The sequence below is a fragment of the Epinephelus moara genome, chromosome 22, assembly GCF_006386435.1.
Source record: "Epinephelus moara isolate mb chromosome 22, YSFRI_EMoa_1.0, whole genome shotgun sequence".
Taxonomy (NCBI): domain Eukaryota; kingdom Metazoa; phylum Chordata; class Actinopteri; order Perciformes; family Serranidae; genus Epinephelus; species Epinephelus moara.
The window spans coordinates 7,591,031-7,615,930 of NC_065527.1; the positions used below are offsets into that span (position 1 = coordinate 7,591,031).

At 41.8% G+C, this 24,900-nt stretch overlaps 2 protein-coding genes across 7 annotated transcripts in view; one reads left to right on the forward strand and one right to left on the reverse strand.

Moving 5' to 3' along the window:
• The window catches only part of rpl15 (ribosomal protein L15), a 993,591-nt gene that overhangs the window by 906,642 nt on the left and 62,049 nt on the right, over window positions 1–24,900 (reverse strand). The gene's annotated exons all lie outside the window — the stretch shown is intronic.
• ptprua (protein tyrosine phosphatase receptor type Ua) overlaps window positions 1–24,900 on the forward strand; it is a 275,060-nt gene that overhangs the window by 184,602 nt on the left and 65,558 nt on the right. For all 6 annotated transcript variants that reach the window (XM_050034607.1, XM_050034610.1, XM_050034608.1 and 3 more), the window contains exons 9-13: window positions 1,503–1,612; window positions 5,328–5,529; window positions 10,146–10,248; window positions 13,149–13,428; window positions 17,531–17,567. In XM_050034607.1, the coding sequence (XP_049890564.1) occupies window positions 1,503–1,612; window positions 5,328–5,529; window positions 10,146–10,248; window positions 13,149–13,428; window positions 17,531–17,567 (732 nt within the window). The remainder of the gene's footprint in view (window positions 1–1,502; window positions 1,613–5,327; window positions 5,530–10,145; window positions 10,249–13,148; window positions 13,429–17,530; window positions 17,568–24,900) is intronic.

A 24,900-nucleotide genomic window follows, 5' to 3' on the forward strand; every position in this document is an offset into this window, starting at 1 on the left:
AGCACACAGATCTGGTACTAAAAGGTGGAGCTGTGAACACTGCAGTCTGATTGGTCAGTAGAGGACGGTCACTCTGCTCAGGGCTGAGTTGTGTCTGGTTTTGAGGCTCATGTAACCACTGTTCATACTGTGGACAGTTTTATTAGTAAACTGTGACTATAAAATGAAAGGATGTTTTGCTGCCTCTCACAGCAGCTGGAGTCTGAGAAAAAATAACTTCATCACTGGGCCGACTGCCGGCAACTTTTAAGGTGGAACGTTAACTTGTTTTGTTACTCAATGCATGAGTTGATGATGTTAATCCATCAAAGGAGCCAAAGCACCCTTCGATGGGCTCTGAGTCAAAATCTAGTTGTAAAGCCCCTAAAATGTTATTCCTTTGTAACCTGGACAGCCATGACTAAATATGCAACAATCATAAATTGAGAAAAAACATCCAGATTTGGCTAAATAATCAGGGATGTTCGACTGACTCGTATTTCTGTTGTATCTTGATGAATACAACGAGCACAATGGCCATAACTTCCGTCGTGACTGATAAAAATTATGGCCTTAACCATTTGAATAAGGACCAAGTTGCACTACCCTGAACATGACTTTAAAATTGAACTTTGACGTAGGGCGCCTATTCTGAAAACTCAAGTCATGCTGCCTTTGTACAAGGATGAGCACTGAATTGCATTATTTTGCCTCTTTAACCGAAAAGGAACATTGTTCAGAGGTAGTTTTGTACATTTTATGAGTCAGTCACACTTTATTCAGGGCATTATTTCGCTTGAGCTTTTATTTCCTGTATCTTCCTGAATGCTCCGACATTTTATGACGACGAAATGATTCACTCAAAATAGATGTAGCCAGGCTTTTTTTCAGGTGAGCAACTTTTTTCACTTCCCTGCACAAAAGTATCAGACTTAGTAACATTTTTAAGTCTACTCTCTTAGCATTAGCTCTCTTGAGTCTTATTTTGTGACATGCTAATGACTGAAGGCTGTTATCGCCAAGTGTTACCACAGGGCACCAGAGCCAACACTGTCAGTGATTATTTATTCTCACAATGTAGTCTCACAACTGTCCAGCACTTGGCTCCTGAAAAGTAGGTGTAGTCCTTTAAAGAGATGCATCTCATTAAGCCAAAAAACGCAGAGAGGTACTCAGCCAGTTCACAGGTTGGATTACTTTGCTGTCAGTAAGGTGCTAAAGAAGAAAAATCGACTGTCATCCTCCAAGACACGGTGCTCTGTTATCAGACAGGAGAAGCCAGAATCTCAATTCATCCTCAGGGCTGAGAGCAAGCCGGTCCACAGTTTCCTTTCATCACCTCCCTTTTGCCCTGTCTTTCTATTCCCTCTGTTTTCCTCCTCCTCCATCCCTCCCTGGCCCTGTGCCTTTTCGCTCTGTCAAAGGTGTTTTTACCCCCTGGTATTCCTGCGCAAGAGTCCATTAACTTGAGACCCGAGCCGAGTGTTTGTTTCAGAGAGGGTTGTTTTTCTCTCCTGCTGTAGTTCCTGGCGGCATCGCTCCAGAGTCCCTGACCTTCACCCCGCTCGATGACATGATCTTCCTCAAGTGGGAGGAGCCCGTCGAGCCCAACGGTCTCATCACGCAGTACGAGGTAGGATACCTTGTTAATCATGCAAAAAAATCCACACTGCGCAGCGATACGACCGCCCTTACATCACACACTAATCCTCTCCAGGTGTAGGATGTTATTTTCCCCTTGCCAATATCTATTTTATTCATCCTCCTTCAGTATAATGACTCAAATCAAGGAGAATTGTCCTCTGCTCACTTTAAAGACTGCACCGCTCCCCCTCTTTGATTTCCCCCAGGCTTGTTTTTTCCTGGTTCTCGCCCAAATGCTGGTAGCACACATGAGCCAGAGCCACTAGAGTGAGGAGGACCCACTTTTCACAGTTCATGGGATTTACTGTACATGTTCATATGGTAATGAAGCTGAGGCACAGACTTCAGGCTGTAATTACATGGGGGACAACCACTCTAATTACTTATTTGCCTAAGAGATGCCTCCACAAGGGGGCAACTTTAAATGTTTCTAATTAATTATTGACGGCCCCGTATCAACCGAAGACCTTTGTAGCATGGGTTTTGGAGCTTTTTTCTTCTGTAAGTGGATGTGAAGGTCCACCATGGCTTAACACATGGTCACCTGGTGGGGAGAAAAACTAGTTTCCATTCACAAGAAGCAGAAGCTCAAAAGTGAGGAAGTAGGCAGGGAGTGGAGTCGGACTGTAACCTTGCTCTGCATACAGATGAGGTGACCTCGTCTCTAACCTCCAAATACTACTGCTCTGAATGTGCAATACTGGATTCCTGAGGCTGATACCATTATCAGTGTTTGAGAGTCACAATCTGATAACAAACTATATTATAGGCCATGGGCTTGTTACCATATATTGGACAGCACTTGGTTGATCCTCACACAACCTTGACAAACAATACATCGTCTGTAGGATGGATTTAATAAGAACCAAACACTATTTCCCTTAGTCCAATAAACCCTTTTGAAAAAGCTGTGAAACTGCCAGTTTTTACTTTTGAATTCTCACCAGCGTTTTCCGTTTTTGCTGCATACAGGTATTGTTGCAACTCCTCCAATATGAGCAACACCTAGACACAAACATTTTCCCCAAACAGATATTTTAACATACTGACTTGGAAGATATATTCTGAGAAAAAACAAAGCAAATTTGAAAAAAAAATCATCCTTTTTCATCCGCACAAATTTGACCACTGGGCTGTTTTCGCAGTCCATATTTACACGCCCCAAATATCTAGTATGCCAAATGTACAGACGTTAGCTGTAATGTTAAGCAAGCTAAACAACCAGTCTCTATAGTTTGTCCTGTCACCTCTGTGCATCTATGAAGCTGGTTCACAGTGTCCCCCTCAAGTTGAAACATTTTCAATTCCTTTGGATGTGTCTTGTGTTTCAGGGCAAATTTGCTTCCAAGTGTTTTTCCATTGACTTTGTATGCATTTGCCCCGCAATCAATAATAAATTGTACCATATGATATTATTTTTTGTGGCAACATTGGATCAAATCCCACTGTTATACACATGTTTTGTGAGTAGTTTAGTACAGTGGTTCCCAACTGTTTTAGCCACAGGGTCCAGATTTCTCTTGAGTCATTGGTGTAAGGTCCACACAGTTTAAGATATTCAACGTCATACTTGCATTTGAACATGTTGTCAAGCTAGTTTGCCGTCTCTGTTACTGTACGTAGCTGTCCATTAGTCACTCGTTCTACAGTAGGAAGCAGCACTTGCACTACTTTTTACGAACCTGACATGTTCGTGAGTCACTTGCGGTCCATATTAAAAGGACCCATGACCCACTTTTGGACTGCGACCCACCAGTTGGGAATCACTGGTTTAGTGGATATAGTTTGCTGATTTGTGTCAAAGTCACAGACTGTTTAAAATAATGGGCATGGTCATTGTGACGTCACCCATTAGTTTGTGGACTCACATTTCGCTCTGGAGGAGCAAGGGGCAGATCTGACTCATAGACTGTAGTGACGCCTTGCTTTACTTTAAGCTTTGCTAACATTCAAAAGAATAAGATATGTAAAATTTCGTTTTTTGTACCAGGCTGTAAACATGTTTATTCTGCTGTAAAATCGGTCTATGGGGACTGAATTGCTTCTGGAACCAACCTCAAGTGGCCATTAGAGGAACTGCAATGTTTGGCACTTCCATGTTGACTTCATTTTCCAGTCTTGTAGATTACCGCTTGGTCAAAAAAGGGTATATTTATATATACACCAAAAATGTAGGGTGTTTTGCACTTCTGATGACCCATTATATCATAACTGGTGTTCTTTGGGTGTCTGCCCAGACAAAACTACGAAAAAAAACCCTGACAATTGCTCAGTTTTAGTGTTACTGTTACGACATTTAGAACGGAGTGTGTTTCTGAGCTGACTAGACAAAGCCATTGGCACAAACTGTGTGTCCAGTCAAAGATTTGTGACAGTATATATGTTAGAGGAGACTCTGAGAATGTCCCTCAGTGTCATATACCCCAATATAATGTATTTGTGGCGAGCTGAAATGGGTCAGTAATGTCAGCTATTTCAATATATAGGGTGGAGCCCTGTACATACATAGAGGCACTAACGGGAACTTTGACAACATTACATCAAGAGTTTGGGCTTACCTTAGGAAACTTGTGGGTGAGACTGAGTCAACCAGTTGAAGAGGGAACTGAACAAGAGACGAGCAATCATCTTGTCACCCATAAATCACGTCCTGTAGTCTATGGGTTAATCAATAACCAATATGTCACATAGCTCTAACATGATTTTATTGACATCCATGGACCATCCATCGATTTGTCTATCAGTTTTATTTTTGAAACTGCGTATCCTGTTCAAGGTCATGGGGCTGAAGCCTATCCCAGCATGCACTGGGTGAATGGGAGGGAATCCTGGTTAGGCTGCTAACATACTCACACTCATTCAATTGTAGTTTCCAGTTTGAGCTCACCTACAGTCCATTTCTCTGGACTCTGGGAGAATATTAACAAGGAAAAGGACAGACCACAGACAGCTGAGCCAGATTCAAACTGAGGATCTAGCTTCAAGGTCACACCGCTGAGCGAACCACCACACTGAAGAGCAGCCACTAGAATGACGAATGGGCAATTTTACAAGCAGCCTGGCTGATATCCTCACTTTTATGAATCTTGATTTACCGACTTAAACACATTCATCAAATTGCAACAAAAAAGCAATAACACCGAGCTGGTCTTCATTCATACCTGTCATCATCAGCACTTGTTGTTTTTCTCTGACTTTATTTTATCAACTAATCCAGAGAAACGGTGTAAAATCAGGCCAGCAGTGCTGTAGAAGGAGGATACGACACAGAGCGTACCCGAGTCTGATTATCAGTGGCTAACTGCAGCACAAGATTTATTAGATCTGCGCTGTAAGATGACATTTTAAGATTAATTGAGAGGCATTTCTCGTGAGAGAGCCTTTAAATAAAATGCCATCTAAATTCAATCTTTCAGGTAGTGTGGATAATAAGCTATAGGCTGCGAGAAGCACATTACAAATAGTCTACAGGCTCATACAGTGAGATTTATTCTGACCTAACAATGGTATAAATTGAGTAATACTTCCTATGACCTAATTTGAACTCATGCTAAGGTGTTTGAATCCTTGAAAGTCTGATCAGTTCACGATCAGTCAATCACTGTAGTCCAGAATTGCATCCCCAAGAGTTCCTAGTCTAAGGTCTAGGCTAGCATGGCTGTAATCTGTCGTTTTAATCTGGTGTATCCTCTTCCTGTTTCCAGATCAGCTACCAGAGTATCGAGTCGTCAGACCCAGGCATTAACGTGCCAGGTCCTCGCCGCACAGTGTCCAAGCTGAGGAATGAGACCTACCACATGTTCTCTGGCCTGCATCCCGGAACCACCTATCTGGTGTCAGTACGAGCCCGAACTGCCAAGGGGTTTGGCCAGACAGCGCTCACAGAGATCACCACCAACATCTCTGGTGAGGCCGTGTGCTGACTGCTTTGCTTTTTAGGGGTGTTTCAGCTGTTGTGTGTGTGTGTGTATTTGTGATAGTAGATCAAAGTATGGACTTGAATGGTTAACTACAATGACACTATGCTGATAATGCATGCAAATAATGCAGAATTTAGTTGTCATAAGAGCACCACTTTAAAGAAGAAGAAAACTTATTTTTCCCTTAAAGAAGTGTCTTTAGCATTCGCAGACAAAGCAAACACTAAGTAATGGCTCGTCATTCCCTTCTTTTGAAGAGCTTTTGATTAAATTACACATATACGTTCAAATTATACAAATTATCTTCATTTTCCTCGAGCCCAAACAGCTTTCAGACGCGCGCTGCCTTTGATGAAACAAGAGCAAACCTGTATTAGAGTAAACTGCATATGTTCAGCTTGAATAGTTTTGGGGTGAAAACAGCTTTGTTCAGCCAACATCACCGCAAACAGAGTCTGTGTTTACCATTCAAGGGTGACGCAGCAGCTCAGAAATTAGAGAAGACGTGTTTGTGAGTGAAAAGGTTGCCGGTGTGGATCTTGAGATTGGTCTGGAAAATGTGTCGAGGGAATGTGGAACGCTCTCATCTACAAATAGGTGTCTGCGAGCTGGTCCGCTAATTGTGTTTACTGAGATGAAGCATCACGTGTTATTGTGATGTTTTCCCCTGAGATAAATGCCTGCGCTGAGATGAGCTAGATGATTTGGATTTTTCTAGGAATCCATACAGGAATAGTGAAAAGTAGGATTCTGGAACACACTTTTTTCTTATTTCTGGATCAGTATAAACTCAAACATGTGGCAAGCTGATGCTAATGTGTTGTTCAGATGCTTAAAACAACCTCTTTATGTTAATCTCAAGAATATACTCGCCATAAGGTTTTTAACCTTTGTGTCTCAGAGGCTAATACTTAAGTAGTGTGACATTCTTCGCTGTAATTGCAGCTGTAGCCATGGCTGTGATTCAGTTGTTATGATTATGCCTGACACATTAGTTTGTAATGGCTGTAACAGTAACTATATGTGTGTTGTTGTATGTGTGCGGTGAATTGATATGGTTGTGCTGGCTGAGTGTTACTGAAGCTGTTGTATTCCTGAACTCCCGTGGTTTGTTGGTGACACTGTCAAGCACGGCGGGTTCAAATCCTGTGTGGCTTAACTACGCTTTCTCGGTTAATGTTAACAGGAGCAGTGAGGAGCAGTCACAATACAGTTATTGTAGCCGTATCCATAGCATCACAGATTTAACCATGACTGCAGCCCAGACATGAACCATATCCACAGCCACAGCCAGGCAGAGCAGTTGCTGTGCTCACAGCAAGTGGCTGCATGCTGTTGAGGCTCTGCTGTTTGAAGTGGAGCAATAAATGCATCATGCAAAGTGCCACATCATCTCTCCTCTCTGTGTCCTCTCAGTGTTTCCCTTCACTGCTATAACTGGAGTGGACCCTGGATTGATGCTAGATCAAAGGGGAAGGAAAAAATATTGTGAGGGAATGTGAGACTTAAGGCCTTCACACACAAGGGGCACTGTTTTTCGTGCGATTAATTTACACACCAGTACTATGGATTTTGTCACGAGTCCTTTCACACAGAATGTAAATATTATTTTATGGAACGTGGTTGCAAATTTGCATCGCTGCTAATATGAATAGTTTTGATGCAGGCAGGTATTTTGCATTTTCATATCGGTTATTTGTTTGTCCGTCACAGTGTGTAAAGACCTGTAATGCGATGTAAGGCAACATTAACTGTAGTGGAACACAAAAGTAGTTTCAGAAAAAATCCCATCATGACCCTTTGTTGAAATGAGTACTTTTCATAGACTGAATCACAACATTGTTTGCAGTAACTTCCAGGGAGAAAACCATGTGTCACATGCATAAAATAAAATGGCACTGCATGAACGCTGTCTCAGTTGTTTAGTTTTTAGCCACCTACAAAAGGCCCACCTAAAAAAATTAATATCAGTTTAAGCCTATGCTATAATGAGAGTATTTTTACCACTTTACCTTGCTGTCAGACAGCCCTTTCTGACAAGGGAACTGAAGCTGTTATCTCAAAGTCACCAGACTATGTTGACAAAAATGTTACTTTGCAAGCAGTTGCTGGTCCACTGCTGCCTCAATCAGTTAATGTGTGAGGTAAAGCAGAGAGAATACTCTACATCTCGAGTACACTTAAACTGATACTGATACTTTTTTAGGTGGCAAATATATGTTTTGCCGCAGCCCTCGTAAGTATGGGCAAGTTTACTGATTTCACGTTTCACCAAAATTAAAATCAAATGCCAGTTGTCTACCTGAAAGTGACCAAATCACCAGTGACTCCTCCACCCACAGCAGCTATTGTTGTAGTGTATTTAAGCATGATGACTCAACCTCCAACTGCTCACATTGAGCTGCACAGGTGCAACAGAAGTGGCTGCGCTGGGCTCATGGATGATATCGCTGATGCAAAATATGGAGCTTGGTTGACTTTTACAAGATAAGTAGGGTTAATTAAAGAATAGGTAATAGATCTGGATTGCAGAGACGTGAAACTGGTAACTGTCTGTTACTGTTATCATATTCAGCTCTAACCGTAGCTTTTAAAGATATATAGATACATATCTGTCTGTCTGACTTGTAGCTGAGTTTGTTAACATACTGCAGATGATTTTTAAACTCAGTTTCAGCCCGTTATTACCATCAGCTAACGTAACTTACTGAGCTGCTGTACAATTCAACAGCAACTCAGCCACAGTGTACGTGTCTCTCTTTTAACTAACTTTACCATTAACTTAAAAACAGAGCGTTTGCTCACCAGCCTCAATGCTCGATAGTAGCTTTAAGTAGCCTAATATTAGCTAACTATCGCAAGGCTAGCAACATTAAACAAGTTTCTTTCTTTGATTCCTGAAAATGAAATGAGACATAAAGCCTACTTGTTGGTCACGAGGACCAGGCTGCCAGGATTTTCCAACTCCTGACTAGGGCTGCAACTAACGATTATTTTCGTTGTCAACTAATCTGTCGATTATTTCTTCGATAAGTCGACTAATCGTTTAATCGAAAAATGTGTTAAAATGTTGAAAAATGTCGGTCTGTCTCTCCCAAACCCAAAAACTAAGTCATAATGTCTTGTTTTGTACTCATGCCAAAGGGTTTTAGTTCACCGTCATGGGAGAGTGTGTAAAGCTGCCAATATCTGAACGTGAGAAGCTTCAATAAGAGTATTTTGGGGTACTTTTATAGTACTTTTCTATGAAAGATGACTCAAACCGATTAGTCGACTGCTAAAATAGTCACCGATTAATCATCAATTAGTCGACTAATCATTGCAGCCCTACTCCTGACAATGTTAGGCCCCGTCTTTTCGTCTAATGCTAGCCGTCAGTCTTTCCCAAATCTTCTCCCATTTTGGATGCTGAATGTGTAGCTTTCTTTGCCCGTGTTAGCTCTTTGCAGATGGAAATCTGAAAAACCCAAACCTTTCTCACCTCTTTACTATTATCTGGCACCACGTACATAACAAGACTTAAACATTTTCTCTTGATATCTCAGCTGTTCGCCCCCGTTTGCTCGGCAATGTTAAATCGTGCGTGCAGGGATTTTCTACCCAGAAGTTATTGGGAACAAACACTGTGATTGGGTCTATAAAAATGACACTTCAGGGCCTCACTTGATCTAAACACTATTGATTTTACCGGAGAAATTAATCTCAAGTTCTTCTGTTTGTTGCGACCCCGCACTGTAAATAATGCAGCCTGTTTTCCACCTCTTCTTATTATCTGTACCTGTTCCATCTGGTTCAGGAGGTGGCCTACGTGGGCCCACAGCTGTCAAGGTATACAATTCAACCTACAGTATCACATGCTCTCCCCCGGCTGATTTTAGAATCAAACATGAAAGTGTAATGTTGCACTATTAGTCTTTTCATAATTCATGCTGGATTTAACCGCCTAACATGCACTGGCTCAAACACTCCTCGACACCACTGTGTGTAATGCAGACCTCAGCTGTTGTGTGCAGGCGTGAGTGTGTGTTTTTTGGATGACAGGTTACACAAGCAGATTTTTCAACAAGCATTAATGCCCTGCCTCAGAAGCAGAAACATTTCCAATTCCATTCTGCAGCCTTTTTGTTTCAGCTTATCTGTTGTACCAGGATAGCCATTTGCCTCACTACATACTCCAGTTAATTCACTCCCTGTAGTAAACAGAGATGGGAACACTCAACCTCATTGTCCCCAGAGCTTTGCTGAGGTTGTGCAGCTTTGAGATCTGTCCTAATTATATTATAAGGGCCTCTTGTTTTCTCTGTAGTTGGCTGCTGTTTCTAGTCATCATCAGTCAATGGCACTGTGTGGGAGGCCTCCACACACTGCAGTACACAGGGGACGTGTGCGGGTACTGAATAAAGATAGCGCACTTTTATTTCATGTAGGGGTGGAAAGATTACGAGAATATCCAAGCAAAAGTGCAGCAACATGTCTTTAAACTCAAAATCTAAACCAAATATTTTTGATCTTTCTGAGGAATCCAAAAATTAAATGATTCGTGTTTTCTCCCACAACATTTCAACTTTTTTGACTCTGCCTTGTGCGGTTTTCTCTTCTCAGCCCCGGTGTTTGACTATGAAGACATCCCCTCTCCGCTGAGTGAGTCGGAGAGCACCATCACTGTGCTGCTTCGCCCTGCGCTGGCAAGAGGGGCTCCAGTCAGGTACAACTAATACACTGTTCACTCCTACACCAGCATTCATTCAGTGCTCTTCCACACTGTGATATTTATAGCTGCAGTCAAAAAGAACTCTCTTATAGCACCAGAGAATAGTTCTCCAGGCTTGCAGCAAAGCAGATAGCATTTTAACTACAAGGTATTAAGAACCAGAGTGGTTTTCGATTCGCATTTTGTACAGAATGTATGTAATGTTTCAAATTGATTAACAGGGATCTGTTCCTCAATAGGTTGAGCTGTGTCTTTTTGCACTTCTTGAGCCTAAAAAAATACCCAGATATTTCCCTCTCCATCCTGAAACCTGACTCACCATGTCAGACAGTTATGGAATGACACCACATGTCAACCAATCACATGCTGACCGGTTGACAGCTGTGCCACTGTAATAAGCACCACACTCCAATTTCAGTCAGGAATCAATCAGGGTTGGGGAAATGGAGGCACCAGGCTTTGAGAAAAAGCTGAAAAAGAATCTCCAGTCTTTTGTGGAAGAATATATTTGTTATAATAATGGAAATAGGAATGTGTTGTGTTGTGTGTCAGGTGAGGCTAGGCTCTATCAAAAATAAACTGTATAGTGTTTTTTTTTTTTTTTTTAAACCATAGTGTTTGGTGTTGCAGTACAGATGGCAGAACATAAAAATAAACACAAATAAAAATCAACTTGGGGGCTTTAGTTTGAAAGAGAAAACTATTAAGATTGCATATAGTATATACAGCCTGTTGTTATTCCCAGGGTATCAAATACCAACACTTTTTCATGAGCTTCAACGTGTGATATCAATGCCAAAGATAGCCTTTAGCGTGTTAAGGAGATGCACCAGGCTTTCAGCTAATTCCAGTATTATGTCAGTCGAATCAGATTCAGCCAGTTAATATGAATATTTGACTTTCTTTTTTTTCCATATAAGTTTTAAAGCTTTTACAGGGCTCAGCTTGATGTTCAGTCACGTTCAGTGACAGCGGCACTCATGTAATTTAGTCAAGCTAACTGTGCTAACGACCGGACAGAAATGTGCAACAACTTCTTTTGGCAACCCTAGATATCAAACGAAAGCCAGACACTGTGTTGTATTAAGTATGTATGAGCTGTAAATTCACCACTTAGAAGCGGAAGAGAAACGATAATGTTATCTTGTCGACTTATGGTCAAGAGCGCTTACTCTGCAGCAAAATCTGGGGAATAAAATGTCCCCATGAGCACACTGGACAACACACTTACCAATTGCTCAACTTGGATCAATCTCAGCTGACTGAGGGATCTCTGACTGACGATTTCAATCTCTAACTTTCAAGGGGCAGCCCTAATAAAGAGTGAGAAAGTCCGCTTAGGGCACGTAGAGGGAAGGTGTATCGGTCAAACAAAACTGGACTTTCAGCCAGGAGACCGCAATTTGTGTCAAAAGTCATTGTTGTTGTGACGTAACATTACAAAATTTACGGCAATTATGGTTGTAGCGCAGAGACGTCACTCACTTGACGCAATGTATCCTGATATGTATCCTGATTCGTGTCATATCCTGCAAATTTGCGCCCAACAAATGACGCTTGTGACATGGGATGGCGTCCTTAACACAAAGTAATATATGTTGGTGAAGATTCTCAGTCATCCAGGTCTTGGTAATCTTAAGTGCTAAATGTGGACTTGATTGAGTCTCTTGAAGACGTTTCACCTGCCAAGAGGCAGAGCTGAAGAGGTGTCTTGGATGAGAGGTGAAACGTCTTCAAGTAACTCAAGCAAGTCCAGTTGCCTACGATATAGCACTTTAGGTTAAGTAATGTTATTGAGTTAAAGTTACAGAGGTTAGCATTTAGGAAAAGAAACGTGTTGATGACGTGTCATAAAATGACTCAAAGTTCTGAACACCGGTGTCCTGGGGAAAGTCCTGTGTTTTGTGACCATCCACCGTCCCAACCTGCCACCTAACGAGACAACTTGGGACGGCTTCCTCATTTACTCTACTACTACTACTTACACTAATAATTATTTTGGTGCATTACTTTCTTAGGAAAGCATGCAGACGGTGCATGAGGACAGCCTGAGTTATGTATGGAGCGTGACTACTTAAAGCCATAACACTGTTGCTAAAACTAACCACAACTGTTCCACAACATTAACCACATGTTAGACTGTGTTTCAGCTGTGTGTCACATACAGACGGTAAATGTTGCCCTGTGTGTGACTAAGAGGAGGCATGAGAAAGTGTATTTGACAACCTGAGAAAGAGAACAGGTTGGAATATAAAGCATATTCTAATGTACATGCTTCTCTTGTTCCAGTTATTCTCCTTTTAGTTTTTGCTTTAGTATTTTTCATCCAGTAGAAGCAGTGTGTCAGCTGTGATTATACTATTTTTCCTCTCCAACGTCTCATTTATTCTTGAACGAATACTAATAATTGTTGCTTAAATACAAAGCATAATTTTGCACACTGCTCTGTTTATTTCCTTCAGAAGAATGGGCACCATTACAAGTGCTGAATGGCTATTAAAACGGGGCCATTGTGGTTTTGTGTAACTTGGAACTTGGCTTCATTGTTTTGGCCGTCACTCCTGTTGTTAATCTGATATTGTACCCAGTGAGTTGATTGCTTCGATCTGGAAATGTGGTGACACGACCAGGAGCAGTCAGACAATCAGATAGGTTGTAAATAAACCTCAAGTCAAACCTCTTTGAAAGAGAGAACAAAGCCACAAGGTTATTTTTTTACCCAAACTCTCTGTTGCAAACATCCATCACAGTTTACAGCATGGCTTCTGGTCATACAATAAACAATAGAGATTTTTCTATCAGACAAACAGGACATGACTGTACAGTAGTTTGTTTTGCTTCAATAGTACTTTGCACTCTTTTGAAGTACTAAGCTCCACACTGTCCTCCTCCAGCGCCTACCAGGTGGTGGTGGTGGAAGAGGATGGCTCCCGCCAGGTGAGGAGGAGGGAGCTGGGCACCGTCGACTGTTTCCCCACACCAAACTCTCACAGCGAGGCGCAGGCTAAAGGAGCGCCACATTACTACACAGCTGAGCTGGCTCCCAGCAGTTTGCCCGAGGCCACGCCATTCACCGTGGGCGACAACCACACCTACAACGGCTACTGGAACAGCCCTTTAGACCCCACCAAAAACTACCTCATCTACTTCCAGGCCACCAGCAACTTCAGAGGGGTAAGAATTGTTCAGATGCTTGACAAGGCTTTTGTTTCTGGAGCTCAAACACGCCGCTTTTATGATCTAGCAACCTTGACAGTCAATTTAGATTTGTGTCGAGGAAGTCAGAAGGCAGGAGGCAGTTTGCTGGAGGCGCAATGAGAGAGGAAGCAGTCCTTGCATAAACAAGGCTCTATTTATTTCCAAGTGGGGTGATGTGTTTTATTATATTATTTTTCACAATGGCTTTGGGTTGATTGTTTCCCACTGGTGAAGCTTGACTTCTTAATGGTGCATCTCTTAATACAAACCCCTCAAAAACACCACACAAGCCAAGTGGCCAAATGAATCTTAACTTTTCGAAGATAATTACATTCAGGATGTGTACTCTTGTATTTTCTTTGCAGTTGTCAGATTCCCTTGTATTCAAACTCTTTAAAAACTTTAGGAATCTTTTTTTCGGGGAAAATCAAACCCTGCCTCCCAGGCCTTTAGCAATCTAAAAGAGAACTCCTTGAGCAATTGAAAAAGTGACTGAAGCATGAATAAGAGATGTGCTGGCCGGTGTGCACAGAAGCAATGGAAGTAAATGCTGTTTAAATCATTAGGTCCATATGGAGCTTATGTGCGCCTGCCTGGCTGCAGCCTCTCATCCAGACATCAGTATCTGATTCTCTAGCAGAGATACACCCCGTTTCCTCTGGGTGCTGTTCAGGGCCGACACACTGCGTCTGACTGAAAACTCCCCCCCCTGTGATCTGAAATCAGCAGTGAGCTTTCATGGACCACCATTTGTGTTGATTCTCCCTCAAGAGCAAATTAAAAGCTCTGTTGACACAGCAGCTCTGAGTCAGAAATCAGCCGACACGACAAACTGAATATTATAATTCATGTTGATTGTTTTCGTTTTTTGTCCTGCAAACATTTTCATCTCCAATCTATTTTCTGAGCTATAGTTGTGTTTAAGGAGAGATGGACTGCTCAGGGAGATAGAAAAGGAATATTATTTTGACAATTACCCAGGATAAATTAGACGTACGAGGCTTACTATGGACCACGGGCTGCAATTGAATTGAAACAGTAATTGCTTTGGCAGATATGCCTTCAGTGGGGCTTGAAAGGTGCATGATTGGTGCTGCCACTTTGTTTTGAAACACACAAGCAGGAAACAAGACACACCTTTCTAAGTATTTTTCCTGCATAGGAGTCGATATCTAGATCACTGCTGTCTGTTACACTGAAAATGAAAATACCAGCATTTCATTTTCAACCGTCTGCCACGTTTATCAGAACTCATCATCTGGGATTACCTGCCACTCATTCCAGTTGTTAAATTACTGGATATGCTGACACGTTGGGTAGGGTTAGCTTCTGATCTGTTTTTGATCCAGCTCCAGATTGGCAAAAAACATCCACATTCCCAAAGCTAACAGATCTATTATTGAATATTATTTCTCTCTTATAAACAAAAAGTAATGTACAAAAACGTAAGACTTGCTGATCACCACTTTGACTGCTTTTAAATGACAGATGTAGCTGATAGCAGTTAGCTAGCTAGGTAAAGTTAACGCTGTGTCTAAGCTACTTGCTAAAACACCACAATGACTTTTGTTAGCAAGCCAGTCGTTTCTACAAGTCCATGTCTGTACTCAAGGTGCACTGAAAGATGTCGCTCGTAGTGACAAACCCACAGAGAAGTATCACCCCACCAATTATCACCTGGCTGCTTGTTTATCAGTTACTCATCACATGTTACATTGAATTCAAAGCATGCCTCCACAGTGAGCAGAGAATCCAAAGCAAAACTATATCAGAACATCCATTTACAGATACTCACAAAACTTGCGAAGTATGATCCAAGTCTCATTTATCCAGTCGTATGCTCACCACTCGAGGGCATTAGCAATGTCGCCTCACAGCAAGAGGGTTCCTCATTCGATGCCAGGGTGTGGGAGCCCTTCTGTGCACAGTTTGCATGTTCTCCCTGTGTCAGCGTGGGTTTTCTCTGGGCACTTCTGCTTCCTCCCACAGTCCAAACACATGCAGATGACTCTAAAGTGTCCGTATGTGTGCATGTGAGTGTGGATGGTTGTCTGTCTCTATGTGTTAGCACTGCGAGACTCTGCCAACCTGTCCAGGGTGTACCCCACCCTTCATCAACGCGACCCCGAACAGGATAAGTGGTTTCAGAAAATGAATGAATGCTCAGTACTCACCCAACGCTTGCATCTGGCTAAAACATTACAATGTAAAACAGTTTCATAGCACATCCTGAGCTTGCCCAAGAACACTACTTGGCCATGCATAAGACTGTACTGGCCTGTAATGTAAAACAAAAATGCATGTGTTCGGGAAGCACTAAGAGTATAACTGCATTCTATTGCAAGTGATGTGTGAGAGTTCGTAAATGGATGTTTTCATGTAGTTTTGTCATTGTTAAATGTGGACCCTGATTACTTTAATTCATAAGGAATGCTCACCTTTTTTCAATTTTCTGTTCACTATGGAGGCATGCGAGAAAAGCAAAGTTTTCTTTGGAAATTCAACTTAGCAGGCGGTGAGTAATTGATATACAGATGTTCATTTTGTGGGTGAAATATTCCTTTAAGCTCTGTTTAGGTTCAGTCGAATTGTTCTTATCAACCCAGGCAGCTGGTTTCAGTAGAAAAGTTCTTAGTAACTCATCGCCCACTACGTACTCAACACAAAACAGCAGGAAGTTAGCAACTAGCTGGTGAACATAAATGAGCATTTATTAGCTAGAGAGATATATCTTTGAGGAGTTGGTGGAGACCAAAACAGAGCTAAAAGGAGAGTGAATATTGGAATATTATTATTATTATTATTATTATTATTATTATTATTACATTTGTCAGAGGGCCAGACATGGGACTGTAGATGAATGCTAATCTTGCTCCGTGTCTGCTGGATGTGTAAATGGACATCAGTTTGTCAACATGTTTACCATTGTAAAAAATGATAATAAGGTGATCATGCTGTATGTCAACGCTGTGGTGTCAGCCAGTTTAGCAGCCCCCAACTGGCTGCATTACACACTCATGCGTATCATATTGATGTTTTAAGCTAATCAGCCTATTTGTTGTTAATCAGTAAACAAGTGAAAAATCAGATGTGCTGAGTTAGAGCACTCATAACATCTTATTTTAAGGTTACAGAATAAGATTGAGAACATTAATTAGGCTTCCTCTCAAATATGTGGTGTTTTTATGTACTTTCAGACAGCAAAACATGATCACATATCTCCACTGAATCTTTGATTTTTGTTAATTAGAATTTTATTTACCGACAAACGTTGAAAGCCAAACCTCAGTGGATTCTGTAAGGGATTAGGAAGAATTCAGATTTGATAAGCAGAGCCGATACTGAAATAAGATTCGATGAAATGCTATCAAAATCCACCCCAAGGATAGGCAGAATTCAATATACTTCAAATCCCTCCTCTTATTAAATTGCTACTTTGATGAGCTGTGGTGTCCAAAAGCCAAAAGCCCACCTTGACAGAGGACATGATGACACATGACATACTACCTGCCACTGCTTTAATAACCCCTGGGTGGGAGTAAATATGACTTATCTGTTACTGTAAGAGATGAGAGGAGATGAGAATCCACTTGAAACAGATTTCCAATTAAAAAAGCTAATTTGGCAACCGTTTTAGGTGAAAGGTTTTTGACTCCAATCTCAGAGCAAAGATTAGCATAATTGCCCATAAAGCCTGATTTAACTTCCTTAAATCTTAATTTGGTAACATGCCCCTCTGTCTCCAGGACAGGGGTGGCTGTTTGTGGGGGTAGATAGAGCCAATCAGTGCACCCGGGTGAGGGACCTCGCATGGTTGAGGGGAGCAGAGGTCTCTCATATCACAAGGAGATGTCATCCACTCGGAAATTTCAATTATTTCCTCCACGTAGCAAAGGTCTGGGTGACTTTGACACACACAGCCGTCTGTGTTGCAAGTTGTACACAAGGCTGAGGATTTCGACAGACTGACTCATAATTAACTTGCAATGTGGTCATTTTTTTTTTCCCCCTTGTTAATCGTTTTGTCTTTGCGGTACCAAGCCAAATGAATTAATTCAGCCTTTTCTTTCACTCACAGGAGACCAGGATAAACTGCATTCGGATTGCACGCAAAGGTAACGCTTAACTTTCCTTTTCAAGTTTGAAGGTTCTTTGTGAACATCTTGACGTCAATAAATCATTATCACATTAATTATGATTCAGTATACCTTAAACAAGGTAATCATGAAGGCTATCTGCTGGCTTCTCTTTTGTGCCTTTTACATTGTAAGCTCCCTGTTTGGATTACTGTGGGGCTTCACAGAACACAGAGAGATGTTTTACAGCACAAAACAAGATGGTGGAGCCTCGACTTTATGGCAAGTAGTAGGAAGGAAGTTAAAGTTATAGAGAAACCTCTAATTCAGACTTCTGGAATAACATTTGACATTTGTAGTAGTGCAAAATGCTGTACAGCTGGTTTATTTAGACATCAGCTTGAAAATAAAATATACTAATGACTAGTTATTTTTGGTTGTAGTGACCTTTAAGAAACAGCATTTCCCATAAGCTCCTGGAGTGTGGGAGGAATATGTCCTAATACACTGACATGAGTTAGCGTTGTTGCACTTCCAGTTCCCTTGTCTTGAAGTCCATGTTTGTTTGTTTTTGGTGTGGTGGTTAGCATTGTCACCTCGCAGCAAGAGGGTTCCTGGTTAGAACCCAGGGTGGGGGAGCCCTTCTGTGCAGAGTTTGCATGTTCTCCCCGTGTCAGCGTGGGTTTCCTCCAGGTGCTCCAGCTTCCTCCCACAGTCCAAAGACATGCAGGTTAACTGGTGACTCTAAATTGTCCGTAGGTGCAAATGTGAGAGTGAATTGTTGTTTGTCTCTCTGTGTCAGCCCTGTGATAGTCTGGTGGCCTGTCCAGGGTGAACCCCGCCTGTCGCTCAATGTCAGCTGGGATAGGATAGCAACGGTGAAGTCATGCAGCCGTAATGCAGTTCATTTGTAACCTTAGCTTAGCGCTAACTTAGCTTTTTACTTCTGGTGATTGCAGTAATGCTTCACAAATCATAAAAGTGGTGTTCATTTGTGATGATTATCATGCAAAACAAAATGTGTAAGTAAAAACGTTCTGCAATAATCCAAAATCTGATGGAAACATCCCATTAGCTTGTTGTCAAGGGAACCAAGGCAATGTTAACTTAATGGTCAGCCTACAAGAAAACGTCATCCCAGCAGCAGTCTATTGCAGGTGACAGAATAAGGCGTGTTGAGTGGCAGCAGCTGTAGTTTAGACATGACTGCAGTAACAGCAGGACAGAAAGGACCAAACAGTATAGAAGTTTTTGACGGCAGATGTCAGAGCTAAAAGGTTATGATGACGTAACAGATCACAAAGTGCTGTAGTGGATACCAACATCTTATATGTTTGGTAATCCCAGGAATAATTTCTTTGGAAAGGCCGACTAAAGAAATGTGGAATGAAATATTACATGGAGTTACAAAGAACAGTGGCTAGCTAGCCCTGAGGTTTCTGATACTATTATGGACGCCATTTTTCAGCAATAACTATTCATCATATTTGAATTCTTGCTTTTGTTTCACATGCAGGACTCACTGTGAACCATGCATGTACATACTGGCGGTGTAACACATGTAGTGTAGCTGTACTGTGGAAGACAACATGTGATCACGACATTGTTATGTCTCTGCGCCAGCAACAGTCTGTCAGTCCCATTCTAATGAATGAGATATGTCAAGAGCGCCTTGAGTGAATTTCCTCAAATTTGGCACAAACGTCCAGTTAGACTCAAGGATGAACTGATTCGATTTTGGTGGTTAAAGGTCAAAGGTCAATGTGGCTATAACCCAATAATTCACACGCCAGTTATGACACAATTGAAGCCAGGTTGAAGATGTGTGTGAAGCATCCACGTTTTAGAAATTGTAGCTTCTTTGCAGCAGCATCCATACGTGAAGCACTGTCAGCTGTCGTGGCTACATATGAGTCTGGACAGACATGGATGTAAACTGCAACCTGACTGGTTGGCGGATGCATACAACCACAAGGCGGTAATTCTAGTTATTATAGATCACCACATGATTCCCGAGCGCGGCAACGCTGCTGCTCACCGCTCCCTCAGGGGATGGGTCAAATGTGGAGAACAAATTTCGCACACTCAGGTGTGTGACAATCAGTGGAACTTTAACTTTAATTAGCGTGTCGGACGTCTTTATTAAAGCCCAGCAACTTTAAAGGTCGATAAATATTAATATTTCACTCATCAGCTTCATTGTTGAAATATGGGATCACAGGGATTTTAATGACAGCTTTACAACTTGGGTCCTGGGGCAAACGCATTAGCAATCAGACAGGTTTCTAACAAGTCCCTGGTTGAACCCTTTTATCTAAACCACTCACTAGGAGGTGGAAATGAATTTGAACTTTCCAGTTATCGTCTTAACTCAGTTATAACTGTAAGAGTTGTGTTTTGCAGAGCTACTCTGTGGTTGCAATATATCCTGCTGTATTTGCACTGACATGGATTGGAAGATTATAATGGATCATAATGAATATAATAACTAGTTAAAATGATGAGGTTATATTGGGGACTTGTTTAACGTCTGATTGCTCATCTGGTTGCCCCATGGACTCCTTTGTTAAACTGTGTCTTGCAGTGTTGTATCCCCATGTCTCAGCAATTAAGCCGCTGCAGAAAATGTTATCATTATCTATTGTAATGAGGGTATATAAAAGGAGCAGGTTATAGGAAGCTATATTCTGAAATGCTACCACATTAGCAGCAGCGCTGGGGTGAGACAGAGGCCACCGATTGTTTTTCTCAGCTAACATAATGTTGAATAAGTAAAAGTGTGATTCTCTCTGTGATCATAACCACTACAGGATATTTTTGCAGTTCCAGTGGTTTCAACGATGTGGTACGGGGTGCAATGTCAGAGACTTCGACAGTTATCCTGGCTCAGGCTGCCGCTTAGGGGATTTGACACGGACTTAGTGTTGTTTTGGGTGCTGCAGGGAGGAAGCCCCCTTGCCAATCTCCCCTCACCAGAGACACAGGAGGAAAGGTGAAAGCAAACATGCATCCGTGTTCTCTCTCTGTTCCTCTTGAATCACTGACACTGACATTTTGGCAAACCCCTCTTGGGCTCGGATGGCTTTGAAATCCAGAATGCAGCTACGTATCCTTTTTTTTTTCCTCCCTGGGAGAGGAAGCGACCAGGAGTGTTTGCTTGAGAGACAGACACAGATAGAAGGCTCTCAGTTCAAACAATAGGGGAGAGGGAGAGAGACAGAGGGTGAAATGAAGTTGTTCCCCCCCTTCCTCCCTACTGAATTATGTCTGAAGTTTGTAGTGCTCTTGAGAAAGGTGGCAGTTAAATTGGATTCCTCTCCCTGAACTCTTTCTTATCTGAAGTGCGATGACATCAAAGAATCCTGCCTTACAATTGTCTGCTGGCGTGTCACCTAAGTGGAGGAGGTGGGTTGCGGGTATATTTATAGGAGCCATTTTTTACTGTAGTTGTGCATATACGACTGTGGCAGGCGGACCCAGAGGACATGCTGATGTTACTCCAGTTCCCTAAGAGGTGCCACAAAGGTCCCGTTAAGCTCAGTCCTGGCTGCTTTTCATTTCCTCTCTCCAGCTTCCCACACACAGATGCTGCCAGCTGTGTTCACCGGAGCACCTGGCCAAGCCGCTGCAGTCGTGGGCGAGTGTTTTTTTTTTTTTTTTTTTAAATTTCCTCTCCACGCCACCCAAGCGCTTTTCTTTGTTGTTTTTTGTCCTCAGATGAAACACGGCCAACAGTAGCTGACACTAAAGAACAGTGAGAACATGTTCATTACGAATCAAATCGCCTTGAAAGATTCACCATTCTGCTACAAGAGGAGGCTTTTATTCATGTCAGCTCAGCTGCTAGAAGAGCATCCCATTTACATTTAGCCTCTGCAGCATTTGAACATTTTGCTTAAAATCTGTGTGACAGCTGAATGAAGTGGCCTAGACCTTTTATTTGAAATCAGCTTATATTAGATACGTGGGTTTCAAATACAGACATGTGACAAAATAATCATGTTTTGTCACATTTTGATGAATTGTTTTCTGATCTGACCCCTTTTCATAGTGCTGTTTGCTGTTAATGCAAAGTCAACACGTCTGCCATGTTTACCTGGATTTTGACGAATTTAACATAATGTACATTTCCCAGCCTGGTTGGCAGAAGAAAATAATTGGATTGTTCATCTCTGGAAACCACAAAAAAACACAAAACTGTTGTTTTTAGCTGTGTTTGTTTATGCACCAAACATGGGTGTTGTTTAGGGACCCATGACTCTTTTTTTTACCTTGCAAATGTGGGTGTCTTTAAGCAACCTATCACTGCATCACTGGGGATAATGCCACAAAAATCTGTTGTTTTTTACCAAGAGATTGCTGCTTTTCCTGCCGAGAAAGTGGCATGGTTAGTGGTTATTATTTAACAAAACCTTTCCTGTCAGGATAGTGGCATGAAAAACTGTTGTTTTTTTTTTAACCAAGACATCGCTGCATTTCCTGCCGGGATAGTCGCAGGAAAAGTATTTGTTTCTTACCGAGACACCGCTGCTCTTTTTGCTGGTATAGTGGCATGAAAAGCAGTTGTTTTTTCCAAAACATCGTGGCATTTCTTGCCAGGATAGTGTCACAAAAAGCAGTTGTGTTTTTATTGAGACATTGATGCATTTCCTGCAGGGATAGTGGCATGAAAAGCAGTTATTTGAGATACTGGCACAAAAAGTGTGTGTTACTTACCAAGACATCACTGTGTTTGCTGCAGGGATAGGGGCACAAAAGCGGTTGCTTTTTATCAAGACATTGCTGCATTTTCTGCCGGGATAGTAGCATTAAAAAATATTTGTTTTTTATCAAAACATCAATGCATTTCCCGCTGGGATAGTGGCATGAATAGCAATTGCTTTTTTACCAGTACATCGCTGCATTTCCTGCCAGGGTAGTGGCACAAAAAGCAGTTGTTCTTCTTGTTTTACCAAGACAATGCTGCATTTCCTGCAGTGATAGTGGCATGAAAAGCTGTTGTTTTGTTACTGAGACATTGCAGTATTTACTGCTGAGATAGTGGCACAAAAAGCAGTTGCTTTTTACCAAGGCATCGCTGTGTTTTCTGCCGAGACAGTGGCACGAAAAATGTTTGTTTTTTACCAAGACATCAGTGCATTTCCTGGAGGGATAGTGGCATGAAAAATGGTTGAGAGATCACTGTGTTTCCTGCTGGGATTGTGCCCCCAAAACTAGGTGTTTCAACCCAAAAGCACGTGGTTAACCACAAGTTGAAACGTACAGTTTCAGTACATATCTGCTACATAGTAAAGTACAAATACAACATATGGGTGGTTTGCAGAAGTGCACAATGCCAACATTTTTCCTGGTGATTGGGTGGACATTTCAGCCCTAATTTCATCAGTCTAACAACGTAGTTATGCCGTACTTACTATTCTGCCGCTCTGACTTTATCTTTATAACAGAAATACTGTTTTTATTTACTGTGTCAAGCTACTGTCAGTGAAACTTAATATTTCCTGCACAGATCCTGTTAAAACCATTCCTGGCTGCTTTTTATTCCCTGGTGAGGTCAAAACTTCAGGAACATTTGCTATATGAAGAACAATTTCATTGTCATACCAGTGCATTTTGGGCTTATGGCCTCCATCAGGATCACCATAAAACACATTACAAAGAACATTCCTTCGTAATGTGCTGTGTAATGTTATCCCTGTGGATTTCCGTGCACGGCCACTGTTCGATTTCTTTTGGTGCTATGAAATTTATCGTGATAGCCAATTTCTAAATATGGCCCTAAAAGCAGAATGAGTCACCCAGCATGATTTGTGTAATCATGGCAAGTCTGTCGGGCTGCATTGTCTGCCAGGAGCTATAGTCGCCACCAATCCATGGCTTATCAAGCCAAACTCAGCATTCTGCCTCACTGTAAAGGCTGTTTTTTTTTCTCTTTTCAGTCACAGACAAAAAGCAATACCTCCCCCCTGTGAAGCATCAATGCTTTGTTAAAACACAGGGATGTTGTCCAACCCGGTTTTGCTGCGCAACATGCCAAGACATGCCTGAAACCCTTAAATGATTTCCACCTCTCTGCATTTTGTTTTATTCCCCACCCTATTTGTTTTCTCATCAGTGAGATGGCTCGTTAATGAAGAGCATGCTGCCAGAAGTGTAATAACACTCCTTCAATTCATAGCGATTTTTCACCTTTGGATACGACACAACAGGGAGCACAGATGATTCATGGAAAGGGGGATTTCATGCTCTTGGCGAACTGAGATGGGAATGCAGACAGAAATGCACTGAGACTGTGACATATGGGTCGGAGGGAAATAGCTGCCTGAATGAGAGCATGCATCAGTCCTGTAAGATAACCAGAGCGTTGTTTCTCCCAGGCCGAACATGTTTAGCTCTCCTTTGTTGCTGATATCAGTGAACTGAAATAGCGTCCAAGCCCTCTCTGATACTGTCTAATAATAAGTAATACACTAGCTTGCTGACTGTTGTCTCACCTGTGAGTGCGCCGACTGGATGTGTGTTGACCTCTATCACATCTCGCTCCCTCCCCGGCTTGTGTGAATCACCCTGGTGGATTTAAAACCACAGAGTGCACTACAATAACCATGCCAGGATTACTGTAGGAGACTCTGCAACACCACCAACCTTTGTGTGTCCATCACTGGTTGTGTCTTATATAAATAAGTCTTGAACTGAGCTGCAGTCTTTGAAGCATTACGTTGATTGGTTCTATGAAAAGATCATCACCAGGCAGCTCCATGAATGAAAGCTACGAGGAAGCCCACATCTATGTAAATATGACTTTTTCCTGATGTAAGGAACAGGCTTCGATCTGAGGTACCCATCAGGGCTCAACAGTAAAGATTGCCAGCCTGCCTGTGGCAAATAAAATGCGACATCAAGCTTGTAAATGTAGCAACTCACTTGATCAGGCAAGTGGTAAAGACTGGACTGGATGATGGAAGTAGCTAAGGAGTGAGCCAACTAGCTATTGAGAGCTGCACATGCGCAGAATCGATCAAGTGCTCACGAGAAAATGGAGGCGAGATAATGAAGATTTAACATGACAATCAACTTTTGCCTTTCTTTTTATTCGATAACCGCTTGTAATTAAAAACCATTTGTAGGACAAGTATGATAGAATTTGGGCAAGTAGATTTTTGACCCACATTAACGTTAAAGGGCCAGTGTGTAATATTTGGCATGGTTTATTGTCAATCGGAATCTGAATCTGAATATTCTACCCATTAATATGTTTATATAAGTGTATAATTGCTATAAAATAAAATACGTTTGGTTTTCGTAGCCTTATAATTATGCTTTTATATATATATATAGCAAGGGCCTTGCTTTAGAGAGGTCGCCATCTTGC